General features: G+C 42.5%; 1 protein-coding gene across 1 annotated transcript in view; it reads left to right on the forward strand.

Annotated features, from left to right (window-relative positions):
- The window catches only part of KCNV2 (potassium voltage-gated channel modifier subfamily V member 2), a 15,333-nt gene extending 5,572 nt beyond the window's left edge, over positions 1–9,761 (forward strand). The window contains exon 2 of the mRNA XM_024126757.1: positions 9,480–9,761. Coding sequence (XP_023982525.1) covers positions 9,480–9,761 — 282 coding nt within the window. The remainder of the gene's footprint in view (positions 1–9,479) is intronic.
- The last annotated feature ends 9,533 nt before the right edge of the window (positions 9,762–19,294 follow it).

A 19,294-nucleotide genomic window follows, 5' to 3' on the forward strand; every position in this document is an offset into this window, starting at 1 on the left:
GTATCATCTTTAATTTCTTTCATCAGTGTCTTATAGTTTTCTGCATACAGGTCTTTTGTCTCCTTAGGTAGGTATATTCCTAGGTATTTTATTCTTTTTGTTGCAATGGTAAATGGGAGTGTTTCCTTAATTTCTCCTTCAGATTTTTCATCATTAGTGTATAGGAATGCAAGAGATTTGTGTGCATTAATTTTGTATCCTGCTACTTTACCAAACTCATTGATTAGCTCTAGTAGTTTTCTGGTAGCATTTTTAGGATTCTCTTTGTATAGTATCATGTCATCTGCAAACAGTGACAGTTTTGCTTCTTCTTTTCTGACTTGGATTCCTTTTATTTCTTTCTTGTCTCTCATTGCTGTGGCTAAAAGTTCCCAAACTATGTTTAATAATAGTGGGTGACAGTGGGCAACCTTGTCTTGTTCCTGATCTTAGAGGAAATGGTTTCAGTTTTCACCATTGAGAACGATGTTGGCTGTGGGTTTGTCATATGTGGCCTTTATTATGTTGAGGTAGGTTCGCTCTATGCCTACTTTCTGGAGAATTTTTATCGTAAATGGGTGTTGAATTTTGTCAAAAGCTTTTTCTGCATCTATTGAGATGATCATATGATTTTTATTCTTCAGTTTGTTAATATGGTGTATCACATTGATTGATCTGCATATATTGAAGAACCTTTGCATTCCTCACTTCAGGAATGATCAAGTGAAGGATAAACCTCACTTGATCATGCTGTATCATCCTTTTAATATGCTCTTGGATTCTGTTTGTTGGTATTTTGTTGAGGATTTTTGCATCTATGTTCATCAGTGATATTGGCCAGTAGTTTTCTTTCTTTGTGACATCTTTGTCTGGTTTTGGTATCAGGGTAATGGTGGCCTCATAGAATGAGTTTGGGAGTGTTCCTCCCTCTGCTATATTTTGGAAGAGTTTGAGAAAGATAGGTGTTAGCTCTTCTCTGAATGTTTGATAGAATTCACCTGTGAAGCCATCTGGTCCTGGGCTCTTGTTTGTTGAAAGATTTCTAATTACAGTTTCAATTTCAGTGCTTATGATTGGTCTGTTTATATTTTCTATGTCTTCCTGGTTCAGTCTCAGAAGGTTGTGCTTTTCTAAGAATTTGTCCATTTCATTTGTGATCTGATCTTTATGATTTCTTTCCTTCTGCTAACTTCAGGTTTTATTTGTTCTTGTTTCTCTAATTGCTTTAGGTATAAGGTTAGGTTGTTTATTTGAGATGCTTCTTGTTTCTTGAGGTATGATTGTATTGCTATGAACTTCCCTCTTAGAACTGGTTTCGCTGCATCCCATAGGTTTTGGGTTGTCGTGTTTTCATTTTCATTTGCTTCTAGGCATTTTTTTATTTCCTCTTTGATTTCTTCAGTGATACCTTGGTTATTTAGTAGCATATTGTCTAGCCTCCAAATGTTTGTATTTTGTAGTTTTTTTCCTTTAATTGATATCTAGTCTCATAGCGTTGTGGTCAGAAAAGATACTTGATACACTTTCAATGTTCTTAAATTTAACAAGGCTTGATTTGTGACCCAAGATATGATCTATCTTGGAGAATGTTCCATGAGCACTTGAGAAGAAAGTGTATTCTGTTGTTTTGGGATGGAATGTCCTATAACTATCAATTAAGTCCATCTTGTTTAATGTATCATTTAAAGCTTGTGTTTCCTTATTTATTTTCATTTTGGATGATGTCCATTGGTGAAAGTGGGGTGTTAGAGTCATGTAACTGTCGTTTTCTCCTTTTATGGCTGTTAGCATTTGCCTTATGTATTGAGGTGCTTCTATGTTGGGTGCATAAATATTTACAATTGTTATATCTTCTCCTTGGATTGATCCCTTGATCATTCTGTAGTGTCCTTCTTTGTCTCTTGTAATAGTCTTCGTTTTAAAGTCTATTTGGTCTGATATGAGAATTGATACTCCAGCTTTCTTTTGATTTCCGTTAGCATTGTATATATTTTTCCATCCCCTCACTTAGTCTGTATGTGTCCTGAGGTCTGGGTTGTAGGTTTTTCCCTTTCATCACTTTAAATATGTCCTGCCACTCCTTTCTGGCTTGGAGAATTTCTGCTGAAAGATCAGCTGTTAACCTTATGGGGATTCCCTTATATGTTACTTGTTGCTTTTCCCTTGCTGCTTTTAATATTTTTTTATTTAATTTTTGATGGTTTGATTAACATGTGTCTTGGTGTGTTTCTCCTTGGATTTATCCTGTACGGGACTCCTGCACTTCCTGGACTTGGTTGACTATTTCCTTTCCCATATTTGGGAAGTTTTCAACTATAATCTCTTCAAATATTTTCTCAGTCCCTTTCTTTTTCTCTTCTTCTTCTGGGGCCCCTATATTTCAAATGTTGGTGCATTTAATGTTGTCCCAGAGGTCTCTGAGAATGTCCTCAATTTTTTTCAACCTTTTTTCTTTATTCTGCTCTGTGGTAATTATTTCCACTATTTTATCTTCCAGGTCACTTATCCATTTTTCTGCCTCAGTTATTCTGCTATTGCTTTACTATCATTACTCTGAATTCTTTTTCAGGTAGACTGCCTATATCCTCTTCATTTGTTAGGTCTGGTGGGTTTTTACCTTGCTCCTTCATCTGCTGCGTATTTCTCTATCTTCTCATTTTGCTTAACTTACTCTGTTTGGGGTCTCCTTTTCGCAGGCTGCAGGTTCGTAGTTCCCGTTGTTTTTGGTGTCTGCCTCCAGTGGCTACGGTTGGTTTAGTGGGTTGTGTAGCCTTCCTGGTGGAGGGGACTGGTGCCTGTGTTCTGGTGGATGAGGCTGGATCTTGTCTTTCTGGTGGGCATGACCATGTCCAGTGGTATGTTTTGAGGTGTCTGTGAACTTAGTATGATTTTAGGCAGTCTCTCTGCTAATGGGTGGGGTTGTGTTCCTGTCTTGCTAGTTTTTTGGTATGGGGTGTCCAGCACTGGAGGTGAGCAAGATTTTTTTTGAGCACTTAGTGTGCCAAGGAGTATTCTAAATACTAGGGATACCGAGTAATAAGGAAAAAAAAAAAGTGAAATTTTTTTCCCTCATGGAGTTTACATCCTAATGGAGAAAGATAATAAATCATTTCAGATATGAATGTGTCTTATATAGCATAATAGGATAGAGAGTGATCTGGGTGGCAGAATCTACCTTTGATGGACTAGTGGAATAGTCAGAGAAGCCTTCTTGGAGAAGATGACATTGAACTAAATCTTGAATGATGAGAAGGAAGTCATCTAAATAGACGTGACCAAGCAGACATGAGAATCTGAGAAGTAGAATCCTAAAAGTAACTCTGATCCAATAATCTCCAAGCATTTTATTGATCATACATCTCATAATTTAAAAAATTCTGAGCACACACCCATGATAAATATGTGTGTAGTTAATCATAAGTTAGAAGCTCTTTATTGCTATAATAACAATGCATCACAAACCACCCCAAAATTCAGTGGCTCGAAATGTCAAGCATCTATTTGCCTTGTGAGTTTGCAAGTCGGCAACTCAGACTGGTTTCAAGTACAAGGTTAGAAGAACCTTGGACTGGTGTCAGCTGCTCACATCACAGTCTGATGGTCAGCTGGCTGACAGCTGGATGAAGAAGGAGACTAGGTCTTTCATCATCCAGCAGGCATGTATCCATGGCCGTGGCAAAGGGCAAGAGAGAGAGAGTGCAAGCCCAATCATGCAAGCACTGATAAGCTTCTGTTCATGACACTTGCTCAACCCATTGGCCAGAGCGAGTCACAAGGCCAAACTCAGAGTCAAAGGGAAGAACAGGTTAGCCCACTCACTGTAGGAAAGCACTGCAAAGTTATATGGCAAAGAGCTTGGATACAGGAAGATACAAAGAATTGGGTCCAGTAATACAATCATTCTACTGCATTAAGATATTACTGCTCAAATATATTATGTGTATCAGAAAACATACACTCACACATTGAAAATGTAAAGAGGTAAAGAAAAACAGGATTGATATTTTTTTGCCCCACTCCAGTGCTGTAGCCCTTGTGGTATATTCACCCACATTAGGGACAGGTTCTTTAATCCCTCCGTCCATGTGTTTTTAGTACTCTCAGACAACCCCAAAATCTGACTTGTTTTTAATCATCTCCCCTCTCTCTATGCCAAGGATCCTGCAACCTTCCTCTGTAATTCAACTTGGGGTTTTAAGAGAAACACGGTAATTTTCATTATTGTGAATTCTCCTACAGCTGCAGAACAAATCCCTCATGGACACTCATGTCTGCAAATGTTCATGCATTAGGATATAAGATAGACCCATCCTACTCGTCTGTCAAATGGAGGTTATTTGTAAGCACTAATGCAATAGGAAACATATGTAAAAACACTAGCCTGTACTCTACCCTCAATAAATAGAAGCTACCATATCTGACTAGTTGATAGCCTTTATCACATAGAAGCAATAACCTTTGCTTCCAGATTCATTTTTGGGAAAATAAAACAGAAGTGATTCCTTCTCTCCTGCGGAAAAGAGAGAGGCTGTAAGATGCACAAAAGGGTCAGCCATTCTATCTTGGGAGAGTTTCTGAGTGTCCAAATAAACAGGCCCATGCCTGGAGCAGCTCCAGCCGTGTTGGGACTCTCCGGGTTGCCTGGGTGTGGGAAATGCTCAGCATAGCTCAACAAGAACAATTAGCTCTATGATGAAGCCGTAAGCTTTGGCCTCTGTTGTGGCTATGTTTTTAAGGAGAAAAGGACAATTGGACTGTTCAACAGACCATTTCCTTCTGAGCTTTCCAGAGCAAGTTAAAGCTGTAGAAACTAAATAGGAAACTATGTCATGAACTCATTCCTTCAAAAATTAACGAAAACTATCTCTAGCTGAAGCATCAGATAGTTGTAGCCCAGAGACCTTGTTTCTACCTTTGTTTTCCTCAATATGCTATCATTTCCTTGCAAATAGGTGGCACTTAGAAGATCACTGAGATTTATTTTATTTTATTTTATTTTTATTGATTGCTTGCTTGCTTTGAGAAGACCCCTTTGGAAGGTGAATTAGGATAACAGAAAACAAAACATGGGATATTTTAAACAGAAAGAATTTGATACAGGGAGATAGATACATAGGCTGGAAGAGCAAAAAGGAGAAAGAGAGATAACCCAAAGATTGGTAACTGTAGGAAACAGTGTTGGCCCCAGAACTGGGGAGACAATGGGAGAAGGTAGAGTTACTGAAACCTAGGAGTACAGAGAAGGAACCACTGTGTAGCTGTTGCCGGACCCTTAAGATGGCATCACGAGGCTGGTGCTGGGTGTGCTGCAAGATGCCTGAGCCATAGCTATCTGCTGTTGTTGAAGGATGATGACAGAAACCAGAAGCAGGGAGAGAGACTCTTACTTCCTCATTCCATCTTCTAGTCTCCCAACCGTGTCTCTCATTGGCAGAACCTAACCAGAAGACAGCAGGCAAGGAAATCTGAGAAAATGTAGTTTGCATCCTCCCAGCTGCTGAATTACAAAAAAAGAGCATAGAAGGGTATCGGGCTTAGGGCTGAGAGATAATGAGTAAGTGTCTGGCACAGACACCGGCATTAAAGTTCTCCTAGCTTCTTCAGAAATAGCACAGGAGCCATAAAGGGGGGCAAAGGCTCTTAGGCACTTTTAAAACTTTTGATCTGGCGGGTTCCTGATTTTGGGGTGGTCCCCTCTTGTCTCTCTAAACTCCTCCTGTTGGCCAGTGTAACTTGAGTGGGACATGATAGAATTGTAGAGGGCAGGGAGAAGTAGCAAGTAAGCTGAGGATGTGGAGGGCATTGTCACTATTGTGTACCTTTCTAGGAATAGACCCCAAAATTGCCTTAGCTTCTGCACACCTCCCCCTTATTGTACAATTTATGTACATGTCAGAACTTTCATATACGGATGAGGCCAGTTGTTCTTTTCAAGGAGATTACCCATGACCTCATTCTAATAGCGCTTCCACTGATCAAAACATTTTTTGAATTCCACTGAGGAATTATCTTCAGCACCTGTGACATGTCCATTTATTAATACTTCTTTGTAGTGGGGCTAAATCTTTACTTTTTTGAAGGTGGATTCAATATTCTTAAATAGTCAAGACCCTTGAGTTGAAGACCGGCACCTAGAGTTAACCCTCAAGGGGGATAAGAGCACTTGTTTCAAGGTCATGCCACTGAATCCTCTGTGCAGATTATAATCCCAGAGAGGAATTCCTAAAATATTTGTAGCAACAGCAGCATGGGTAAGCTAAGTAGAGCCTTTGAAGCTAAATCCTTTAAAGGACAACATGCATTGAAGTATGTAATAATTTTAACCAGAAAATGTTATTCTTTACCACCTCGAATTCTTTGGGAAAACTAAGAAGAGGTGTTAATTCTTTTGCAAAATCAGTTTTATTCCCTGAGATCATAATTCCTAGATGCAGGGATTACTGGGTGCTAAAATGTAATCTGTGCGTAGGTCATTATGAAGGAAACAAACATTCCTTGCTGAAGGAGAAATTCAAGTAGAGTTATTCTAAAGTTTCAGAGAAAAACTGGATGCTTGTTCTCCTTGTAACGTTTAGTGGGTCAGGATTTGCTGATTAGTGGGTGAGCTGCTAGGGAAAGGTTACATTCTGGCTTTGGGGATCCAATGGCTAGGGAAAATATGTAAATTTTCAACGGAATGTTAAGTTTCCAGTTTACAGAGTGGCTGGCCAGTCAGTTTTTTCAGGATATTAAGATGGATGCAGAAATTTCAGTCACATTTCCAAACCCCACTCCTGCTAATGTGAGAACTCACTCTGGGAGGTCACTTTGGTCCTTCTGGGACCTTCCATTTTTCATGCTCATTCAGGGAGAAATGGTTTGGCCTGTGGAACATGGAGAAAAAGTTTCCAAAAGCCAAGGAATCCAGAGTTCCTCTGGAGCCAGGAAGCAAGAAGCAGATCACCGGTTGAGTCAAACAGACAGTGCATAAATTAGCTATGCATTTTGAACAAACTCTTCAGAATCAGTCATACAGAATCTCGTAGCAGAAGAGATCTTTTCTCTAAAAATAGAGATCTAAGACATACAAAAATATTTAGACCATATTATGCACATCAAATATTTAATCTTCCTTCAGCCAATTCTCTTTCCTTTTGACTTTTTGCTCAAAGTTCAGCCAAAAAAAGAAATTGGGGTCGGGAGAGAAGCAAAGCCAGTGTGGGGACTGAGCGCAAGCTTAAATTAGGTGCTTTGTCTCAATTACTTTCCTTCCTCTGTATCCTCCTATCCCCGACCCTCCCCCAAATCCTGGACCCTTGAGGTGCTGGTTTATACCAAAGCCTCTGCTTTGACCTTTCATGGATGCTTCCTGTTCTGAAACTACCCCCTTCCTGTCACTCGCTCTTATATCCAGACTCCCTTTAGGCCTCCTCCAGGGAAAGTCAACTGGCTAAACATTCACACAGAGGTGCGAGTGACAGGGTTAGTGACAAATGAAAGCTGTTCACACACCTGGACAGAGATCTGACTCGGGTTCTTTTACTTTCAGCGTGCCCTGTGACAAGAAGTACACACACACACACACACACACACACACACACACACACAGAGCAAGGTTTTTTTGTTGTTGTTTTTTTTTAAGATTAGCCCACAATCTTATTTTATCACTGCCTCTCATGGCCCTTTGGTCGAGAAGGTGGGAAAAGCAGATTCTCTACTGGAGACAGAGTGTTCCCCCCAATCTCCCTCACACAACATTCGCAGGAGCCAGGGAGGAGCTTCTTTCCACAGCGCGCTGGTCTAACAAGCACAAGAACGAACATTATCCCTCACACACCCTGTGCGGCTCCTTCAATTCCTGTAACAATCCTGTGAGGTGCGCACTGTTATTCTCTCCACGTTTCAAAAGTAGAAACGGAGGCAGAGGGAATTTAGGCGACTTGCCCAAATCCCACAGCTGGGAAGTGGATTCAGACCCGTGTGGCCTAGTGCCACACCTGCTTCCTTAACCCAGTCGACACCCTCCTGCCTCTGTTAGATGCTGCCTTGTGTTTTTCCACTGTGAGAAGGGCAGCCCAGCCCTCAGCAGTTCTCTCCCCGGAGACGGAGGAGTGAGAGGTAATGTGTCACCCAAGCCAGGAGGAGCTGCAACCTTCCCCTTGTTAAGGGCTGGATGGAGCTCTGGTTCTTACCAGCTCCACCAGATTTGCCCAGCTGGCCCATTTCATTCTAACTAATCAATCCTACTTACTCTAGATTCAAATTAATCCTTACCTCATCAAAACAAAAATGTTTACATTTCTAAGTTAAAGGCTGTCTCTGTACAGATCAACAGGGTGACTGTACATTTTATAAAAGCATGTGCTGGAAGACTGTGCGACGACACAAATCGCTGAAGCCAATGTTGCCCCCTGGAGCTGTGCGATACACAATTTTTTCAACTGTAATCGACAGCCCTGCCTAAAAGGCTTCTAGTAATTTTGCCGAGAGTCTGGGGACCAAAGGGAGTCTTAGTACACGAGGCATAAGAAACAGGCCCCGAGAGATTTTTCTGGGTTTTCTCCGGCTACATCGACTGATAACTAGTCCCGTGGGTATCTGCATTTCAAAACAGAAGCTTGTTAACCTAAATAAATCTCTAATTAGTGGAATTTAAAGCAGTGTGACAAGTGTGATGGCAAGACTTTCCTGCAGGGTGAACATATTTTTGGTCGGTGACGTCTTACAAAAGTCCCTTCACAAAATAATGAGTGTGTTTCTCCAGACATTTGCAGTTAAAGCACCTTCATGTAAAATATCTCATTTGAACTGCATAACAACTCTGAGAACTATTACGATTGTCTCTATTTTAAGGATGAGAGAAGGACCACAGAGGAGGTTGCTTAATGCTTTTTGCGTGCCTGACAAAGCGTGTGTGAAGTGCTTTATAATCATTCTCTTATTTCGTCTTCACAAGAATCCTGAGAGTTAGTTATCATCCTCCTGTTTTAGGTGCAGGAACCACGGCTTAGAGACTCTGAATGTTTTGCCCGAGGTCACTCAGCTGGGAAGGGTCAGAGTCAGGGCTTGAACCCAGGTCTGACTGGTTCTAAGCCCAAGCTCTTTCCCGTACGTGTATCATGTAGGCAAATCCAGGGACTCCGTCCTAAATTTGGCCCCAGCTGAAGGGAGGCAAAGACCTACATTTCTTGAGCCTAATCTACACCAGGAACTTCACACACATTATTCTTCTGTGCCCTTCACAACAACCCTTTAAAGTAGATATAACTCCCCTGTATTGTAAGTAAGAAAATTGCGAAGTGACAGGGTTTAAACCCAAGCCTTTCAGCTCCAAAGCTTATGTTCTTTCCACGCCCCAGGTCTTGCAGGCAACCTTTCCAGTACTTCCTAAAGCTGACTCCGTGAGGAGCTGTTTGTTATACAACCCACGTGCGCCTTCAGCGGGACGGAAGACATCTCTCCCTGCCTGGTTCTCTCCCTTTCGATGCTGATAATTCCATTCTACTTTCCTTCCCTCACAGGTGAGCATCTCCACTGTGGGCTATGGAGACATGTACCCAGAGACTCACCTGGGCCGGCTTTTTGCCTTCCTCTGCATTGCTTTCGGGATCATCCTCAACGGGATGCCCATTTCCATCCTCTACAACAAATTCTCCGATTACTACAGCAAGCTCAAGGCTTATGAGTACACCGCCATACGAAGGGAAAGGGGGAATGTGGAGTTCATGCAGAGAGCCAGAAAGAAGATAGCTGAGTGCTTGTCTGGAAGCAACCCACAGCCCAACCCAAGGCAAAATAATTAATATTTGTTAGGATGTGCGGCTGGTCGATGCCATGAATTTCCAGGCTTCCTTCCTCCTTCCTTTTTTTAAATTATCAGGATTAACAGTGAAAGGACACGTGAAGCAGACGTACACAAAAGGCATTCAGTTCACAAAACTCTACCTCTAGAAATGTTCATTTTGGCCCAAACTCAGACTGCCTCATGTTGCTCTGTAACTAACAGTGTTGTGTAAGATACTGACCTTCCCAATGACATTGATATTGAAACCTCCTTGAGAGGAGCAACAACTTAGATTTCTCTTGTAGCTTCTCATGGCTTTTCAATAAATACTTTCGGACTTGAGCTGACTTGAGAAGCATTTCCCTGACTGAAAGAAAAAAGCATTCTTAATTGTCTAGAGAGAGGGAGTGTTGCAGCAGAAACTATATGAGCTTTGGAGTTAGACCAACCTCAGTGAGAAGCTCAGATCTATCAGCTGTTCAATTTGGGGCAAGTTACTTTTAACTATCTGAGCCTCAGTTTCTTCAACTTTCAATTATACTTTAAAAGCCTTCCTAGTAATATGAGCATGGAGATTGGAGATACTACTTGTAAATGCTCAATAAATGGTAGCTGCTAAAATTGTCTGAGTAGGTATTGTGTAGTAGATTCTTGACTGGTGGTTCTCATTCAAGGGAGGTTTCGGCCACCCCTCCCCCACTTGCCCCAGGACATTTGGCAATGCCTAGAGATGGTTTTGACTGTCACCACTGTGACAGAGGATGAGAGGGGCTACTGGCACTAGTATGCAGAGACCACACTACTAAGCATGCCCAGGACAGCCCTATCACAAAGAATTATCTCATCCAGAATGTCAGTAGTGACAAAGTTGAGAAACCCTGGTCTAGCCATAATGTGGGTGGCCCCAGACCTGACTGTGACGCATGCCCGAGGGTGTTAGTGCCCCCTCCCTAGACAGGAGCCCCTATGTGTCCTCACCTCTCAGAGCCTCCTTTTTCTCTCCTTTCCATGAAAAAACAAAAGCAAACCAAAAACCAAAAACACTGCCTTTTGGACAACTGTTCTGGGCTAAGCACTGAACGAAAGGAATTAAATGGACATGGCCCTCTGCTCTGAGCTCCATCTGTGGGTCAGAAAACCAATTCCTACAGGTTCTTTCTCCCCCTGACCCCGTCTCCTCTTAATTCCTTCCTTCTTCCATAAGACTGCTGGAAAGTGAAATCCTGGGATTTAAGGGCACTTTTGAACTGAACAAACAGAGGTTGCCCCTGTAACTAGGGGCTTGCCATGCCAACTATCGAATTTGTCTCCGGGCAAATTTGTCTCAGGGCATATGATCGGATCTCCAATTGAATCGTAAAAATAAGAGTAATCATTTTGTGCGTTCTTACACTGACAGGCACTGTGGGTTGCACTTTAGAATATATAACTCCATTTACTCCTTCATCTATCCCTAAATAAGTTATCATATTCCTTTTTTATTTAGGAAGAAATAGGCTCAGGGAGGTTCAGTAATTAGGCCAAGTTCACACAACCAGTAAACGGTAGGACCGAGCTTTGAGCCCAGGTCTGTCTGATCCCTAAAGCTCTTGCTCGAAATCTAAACTTTTGGTTCTCAAACTGCATCGGGGTTTGTTAAACACAGAGTGCCAGTCCCCACCCCCAGACTGGCTGATTCAGGAGGTCCAGGTGGGGCCCAAGGATGTGCCTTTCTACTAAGTACCAGCTGATGCTGCTGCCGGTCCATGGACCACATTTTGAGAACTACAGTCTAAATCACTTCACTCTGCCTCTCCCACCAGGAGCTCTGAATATGAAAGTAGGGTGCACCTGGTGAGAACTAGATCTAGATCTCCTGATCTCCTAAGTCCTAAGCATCCTTAACATCGTTATAAATGACCTGGTACCTAAAGGATGGACAGAAGCCCTACTGTTGGAAGGCAGCTAGATAAAATAGGATACCCAGGTAGATCTGAATTCAGATAAATCACAAATAATTTTTTAGTAGAAGTATGTTCCAAATATTGCATGGTATATGCTTCTACTAAAAAGTTATCTATTGTTTATCTGCAATTCAAATTTAAGTGGGTGTCCAGTAGCTTCATTTGCTAAATCCAGCAACACTATACTGTTGTTTTTCAGAGACCAAGGTAACTCACATGGATGGAAATCACCCCCAAGTCCTAAACCCCACCCAAGCATCAGGCCCCTCAGCCAATGGGGACTCCTCTTCCCTCTTGCCAAATAAGAGAGGGAGGAATTTCAAATCAGGCTCCTTGCCAGAAACAAGCATGAAAACAGAGTTACAGCATGCAGGAGATCTGGAGCACAGCTTACAGAACCACCTGACCTTCTCAGGGCAGCAGCCACCCCTTCCCTGGGAGGGGTTTGTTAATGAAATGCATCCTCTGGGGCTGTTGAGAACACAGGGAACAGGAAGGACCAGTGTCCGTCACCCCTGCCTCTGCTCAAGACCCAGAGAAAATGACCCTGACCTCCTGAGCAAAATCGACTCCCTGAGAGACAGGGGTGGGAAGCAGTGAAGGGGAGGGTGGGGCAGGCCTTGGTGAGGAAGATGAACTTTTCCAGGTCCCTGGGAGGGGGTCTGGTCAATAGAAGTGGCCGTCTCCTTCCAGTCTTACCGGCCCCATCTGCTCAGACAGCTGTGCTCTGCCTCCCAAGAGAGACTGACAGAAAAGCGTTAAAACAAACAGAAGTAGCATTTCATGAGCCCAACTGTGCACCAGGCACAGAATCAACGTTATTTCACTTAACCCTTCAACAGCAAGAAGCAGGTTTCAAGGTGGCCACTTAAAGAGGCTTAGCCACACTGGCCTTGACAAGGTCTTTGCAACTGGGTTTGAAATCTGGCTCTGCCATTTACTATGAGGTTGAACCATATAAAATTGCTGTTTTCTTCAAAAAAAAAAAAAAAAACACAGATGAATATTGGCAGTTTCATACGGTAAAACTGAATAGTTGTGTGGTCACTTAATTTGTCCGAGCCTCAGTTTCTGCGTTGTTAAAATGGAGATAGTAATAGTGTCTTCCTGGGCGTTGCGGTAGTAATTAAATGACATAATGTATTTAAAACCCTTAGCACACTATTTGGCACATATGAAGAACTAAATAAATGTGGCTGCACTTATCATCATCGTTACTATTTTGCTGGATGTATAGAAAAATTGTACAAGCCCAGAGAGGGTCACTTGTCATCGGGGAGAGGATTCTGTGGATGAAGACAGTTTCTGAACCCTTTTGCCAGCCCCCTAGCCATCAGGGCTGTGCACAAGAATCCAGACCAGTCTCTCCAATAAAACTGTCTGTGATGATGGAAACATTATGCACTAGTACAGTAGCCACCAGCCATGTGTGGCTACTGAGCACTTGAAATGTGGCTAGGGTGACTCAGGGCATAAATTTTTTATTTTATTTAGTTTAGTATAGTTAACTTGTATTATTATATTAGCTTCAGGTGTACAACACAGTAATTCGATAGTTTTAGAGATATATTCCATACAAAGTTATTATAAGATATTGATTATATTCCCTGTGCTGTACATTACATCCCTGTAACTTATTTATTTCATACCTCATAGTTTTTACCTCTTAATCCCCTCCACCTATACTGTCCCTCCACCCACCCCCTCCCCATTGGTAACCACTAGTTTGTTCTCTGTATCTGTGAGTCTGCTTCTATTTTATTATATTTGTTCATTTGTTTTATTTTTTAGATTCCACAAGTAAGTGGAAACATACAGTATTTTTCTTTCTCTGTCTGACTTATTTCACTAAGCATAATACCCTCCAGGTCCATGCATGTTCACAAGTGACAAAATTTCATTCTTTTTTATGGCCGAGTAATATTCCACTATTGATATACACATACATAGATAATATATGTGTATGTATGTGTGTGTCTTTTCTCTATAAACGTCTTTTCTCTAGCTCCTGTTGGTGGAAGACTCCTTAACATTTCTGGTTTGGCCTTGCTCAATCCAAATCTATTTTTATTCAAATAACCCTTATACTTTTAGCATGCTTCAGTATATCTTTTAACAGAATCTTTATCAAAATCTCTTTAAACACTTTGAGTCTGTTGTCTATTTTCCATCTGGATCCTCACTAATACACCTTGTCTATCTTAAGAAAAATATATTGCTCCTATTCCCCAAATCACCACTGAAAAGACGAAGCATGTTTATCTGAGGATTCATATCTCCCCAACATATTACCCCAGACTGAGAAACAGAGCCCTTGGATTTAAAGACAGGAGGCATATCCAGCTCACAGATGTTTGTAGGACAGTGATGACGGGCTCCCTTATGCCAATGACTCATCCTTCCTGTCAATGGCCTCCAGCTCTGCTCTCCTTAGGAGCAATTTTCAACGACTCAGCCTGTTGAATTCCCTTCCCCAAACCCATCCCACACTTACGAATGGAGTTTCATGACTACATGATGGAACAGTGGGCATAAAATAAGTTGGAATACATGCAGCTAGGAACAGATGTTTTGGTGCCCTCTGAAGACATCAAGAAACCATCCTGGCCAATCTACTACCTTCACTCACACAAGTTTTATTAACCTTGTTTTGTAAGTGATATAACTGAAACCCAGAGAACTTAAGAAACATGCCCAGAGATGGCAAACATCTGTTTCTCACACCACCACCCTCCTTCCTATGCCCACAGCAGACACTGTTAATCAATCACTCTACTCTTTACCATCAGAAAACCTTCTCACTGCAGCTCTCCGGTAGCCAACACAAATCTGTCAGAGTTGACACTCAAGACCTGTTTGCCATCCTCACACGTGCTCAGACTTTAAAAATTAGAAAGTCGAGCTAGAAATCAGTCTCAGTAGTCTCCTAGTGTACTATTCTTTTTTAAGGATTTCCCTATAATCCAGAAGACCTGTGCAGACTATGTTCATTCTATCCTTAATACCTATGATGCCCTTGTAAGGAAACCTCCCTGAGCCTCAGTTCCCACAATATAATAATGAGATTAGTAAGACCTCTTTGGGAGGATTAGCTGATATATGAATGCAAAGTCCCTGGCACAGTCTATCATATGCTAGGTACTCAACTCATGGTAGCTCTTATTATCCGTTCCTCATGAACAATTTCGTTTACGTCCACCATCCAGAGCACGCCCTTCTATGGTGGTCATTAGGGTCCAAGTCATTGAGCTGTTAAATATTTTCATCCTTCTGGAATATATGCATCATAGCTTGCATTTCTCCACCACATTCAAGTTACATGTGGCCAAGTGTCTGCCTTTGGCCAAGCAAATGTGAGCAAAAGAGACATGTATTACTTCTGGACAGAAGCATGTGACTGCTGCCTCTGTATCCCAGTCTTCCCTTTTTCTGTCTTGGTGATTATGGAAATAGATTTCAAGATGGAGTATCCATCAGCCCACAGCTCTGAGTGACAATGATAAGCAGAACCCTAGGCTGACCCCACTTGACATGTAGTATAAGTGAGAAATACACCTTTGCTGGGTAAAGCCACTGAGATTTTGCAGTTGTTTCTTTCTGCAGCCGTAACCTAATCTGCCTAGATAAATAAAGCTTTCTATATCAAGGTTCCAGGGAAGGTGAAACTTCTCCACCTCACAAGAGAGAAGTGACTTGAAATATTCACGTCTTAAAGGTTCACATCCCCCAAAGTCATTTTGTTACTCTCTTACACAGTGCTGGATAGTAATGCTATTTAAAATGTATTGGACTTCTCTGGTGCAGTGGTTAAGAATCCACCGGCTAATGCAGGGGTCACGGGTTTCAACCCTGGTCCGGGAAGATCCCACATGCCGCGGAGCAACTGAGCCCGTGCGCCACAACTACTGAGCATGTGCGCTAGAGCCCACGAGCCACAACTACTGAAGCCCGTGTGCCACAACTACTGAAGCCCGTGCACCTAGAGCCCGTGCTCCCCAACAAGAGAAGCCACCGCAATGAGAAGCACACACACCACAACGAAGAGTAGCCCCCCCCACCTGCAACTAGAGAAAGCCGGCGCAGCAACGAAGACCCAACGCAGCCATAAATTAATTAATTAATTAACTAATTAAAATAAAATGTATTAAATGCCCATTATGTGCCAAACATTGTTCTGGGCACTTCATGTGAACAAATGTGCACACATAGCACAATTCTGGCATAGAGTAAATGTCCAAATTCATGTTCATCTTCATCACTGTCCTCATCACCACTATCACGTATCATCTCCAGTCCTTCCAACGACCCAGTGAGGTAGGGACAGCTATGATCTCCACTTGACAGAAGAGGAAACTAAAGCACAGAGCAGTTAAGTAACATGACGAAGGTTTCAGAGGTAGAAAATGACACAGCAAAGATTTGAACTCAAGTATGTCGGAAACAAGTCCTTGTTCTTTCCATGCTGCTACATACACTTCCTGATGAAGACCACAAGTTCTGTGCCATGCACTTTCCTGGTCACTCCACTTCCCACTGGTGGGGCGGATGTCCCAACATCAGATATACACACCTGGTGCCACCACTTGAAACTGCTGGAGGCTAATTCATGGAAGAAGGAGAGAAACCAGCCTTCCTTAGATCAACTCATCCATGGAAATGAAAACTTGGCATTCAGGAACAAGATTATGTTTTTCTACCAGCTTCAAGATTCACTGTTAAGAGGGGTTTCTCCCTCCCCCCTCTTTCAACTTTCTTCAACATCCCTAGGTTGTCATTTATTTCTATTTCATAAGTAGCACAGGGCCAGGGGCCAGTGGTAAGTTTGCCCTGCCCTGTCCATCTCCCTAGAGCTGCAGAGGCCAAACAGGGAGGGAGGGAGAGAACCCAAGCACGGACAGACCCACCAACTACCCTCCACCTACCATGTCTTCCTCCAGGCCATTTATTTCATTAAAGTGCAGGATGCTCAAGGGAACCTCGAGAAAGGGGACAATTTCATTTTTCCCACACCTTGGAAATTAAAATTCTTTCCAAAAAAATAATTCACTTTGTTCTTTGAGAAAGCTAAAGAGAGGAGAAAAGGGGTCAAGGAGTAAGAGGTAAGAAAATGAGAGGCAGAGAGGAAGGGAGGGAAGAAAAATAAAAATTTAAATAGAATAGGGGAAGAGAGGGAGATTAAGATAGTCAGGAAGGGAGGAGAAAGAAGCGTGAAAACACTACTGTGTATAAAATAGATAGCTAATGAGAACCTACTGTATAGCATGGGGAACTCTACTCAGTGCTCTGTGGGGACCTAAAAGGGAAGGAAATCCAAAAAGGAGGGGATGTCTGTATACGTATAACTGATTTATTTTGCTGTACAGCAAAAACTAACACAACATTGTAAAGCAACTGTACTCCAATAAAAATAACAAGAATAAAATAAAATAAAAATAACAAAGTATATTAAAATTTTTTAATTAAAAAAAAAGAAGAGTGAGAACAGAGTAAAGTAGCAGTGGGACTTCTTCTGTGCTTTCATGAGATCAGCAATCCATTTGAACTTTCATCTTTTCTTAAAATTTTAGTTGGTACCATATTGCCAATCACCCACATCTGGGTGTTTTATGGTGTTCCCTTTCCTATACTCCTACCCACATCCTGAGAAAAGCTACTAAGTCACTAGTCCCACAGTCCAATTCATAACCAGAGTTCATCTTGAAAGGTCACAGAGTAGTGGGAGGAGGAACTTTGTAGAACATCTGGACTAGGTTCAGAATGCAGCCCTAGCACATTTTTTTCATTCAACAAATATCTATGGATAACCATATATGTGCTGGGCACTGTTCTCGGCACTGGTTTACAGTGAACAAAATTCCACCCTCATAAAACTTCCACCTCATAAAACTTCCACCCCAGAGAAATAAATAAAAATGAAAATATATGGTATCTTAGTGATAAGTACAATGGAGAAAAATAAACCATAAGAGGATAAGGAGTAGCAGTATTGGGGGGAGGGGCACTCTTAAATAAAATGATCAGGGGAAGCCTCAGTGTGAGGGATGCTACTGAAGCAAAGCTTTAAAAGGAGGTGAGGATTTAACCCTGTAGGTGTCTAGTGAAGAGCAGCCCCCAAGTGCAAATGCCCTGGGGCAATAGTATACTTAGTGAGGGCATGAGAAGCAAGGAAAAGGTGGAAGGTTCCATGCAGTGTAGGTCCTGGTGGGAAAGAAGGATTTTTGAAGTTCAGACACTAGAGTGAACTGGAAAATAGAAAGTGATGAACAAAAAGTGGGACAGTTGAAACTGACTTTAGGGAAAGGCTGCAGTTCCCTTAATGACACATTCTGGAATAAGACCAGGGGAGTGAGTGTCTCAAATAGGATAGAAGATACAACCATTAAAGAAGATGATATGAAGGACCCGAGAGACAGAGTATTGGAAGTTTCATCTATGGAGATACTAGAGTCACCAAGAATTGGAGAAGAGAGGTTTTGGAGAGGGAGCCAGATCCCCCTCTTCAAGGGACTAGAAGGAGGGCCTGGCGATCAGTAGATGATTGTGCTAAGAAGGAAAAGGGGGTCTGACGACTTGCAATTCAAATTTGCTTTGGAGCAGTTAGGGAGGAGGAAGGCAGAATGATCTGGAAGCAGCAAGAAGGAGCAAGGAGGACAGGCCCAGTCGGTAAGGACTGTTGGGTAGAAAATCACCACCACTTTAGAGGAACGCAGGAGAACAGGCTCCTCAGGGGAGAGTCAGGTAGCAGTGAGGTTCATTGTCATCTCACTAGTACTTAGTGTGCAGATGGACCAAGGATGGTAAATGCCCTGCAAAGCATAGAATAGTCCCACAAGATGAAGATTTGTCTCATCCAATGGTGCCCCCATTGCAAAACACATAATACAGTTAGGGAGAGAGAGCATTCAATATTCAAAGGAAAGGCTAAGAGTACAGGGGGAATTGTTGATGATTTTGACACTAGTTCCAGGGACCAGAGGGGAGGTGCTGTAGAATTCAGAAAGGAGAAGAGATGGGGTCAGAAAAGGGGGTGTCAGAGTACCTCCTCTTTGTCCTGGAAGCTTGCTTGTCGCCTGTTTCTCCAGACTTTCAGACTTGGGTCTTGGACTACAACTACACCACCGGCTTTCCTGGGCCTCCAGCTTGCAGAGGTACTTCTCAGCCTCCAAAATCGACCGTGTGGCTGACAAGGTCTTCGTGCTCTGGCCAAATGTCTGGCCTGTGCCTCTGAGGTGGGAGAGCAGAGTTCAGGACATTGATCCACCAGAGACCTCCTGGCTCCATGTAATACCAAACAGCGAAAACTCTCCCAGAGATCTCCATCTCAATGCTAAGACCCAGCTCCACTCAACGACCAGCAAGCTACAGTGCTGGACAGCCTATGCCAAACAACTAGCAAGACATGAACACAACCCCACCCATTAGCAGAGAGGCTGCCTAAAATCATAATAAGGTCACAGACACCCCAAAACACACCACCAGATGCGGTCCTGCCCACCAGAAAGACAAGATCCAGCCTCATCCACCAGAACACAGGCACCAGTCCCCTCCACCGGGAAGCCTACACAACCCACTGAACCAACCTTAGCCACTGGGGGCAGACACCAAAAAC

The sequence above is a fragment of the Physeter macrocephalus genome, chromosome 9 (genome assembly GCF_002837175.3).
Source record: "Physeter macrocephalus isolate SW-GA chromosome 9, ASM283717v5, whole genome shotgun sequence".
Taxonomy (NCBI): Eukaryota; Metazoa; Chordata; class Mammalia; order Artiodactyla; family Physeteridae; genus Physeter; species Physeter macrocephalus.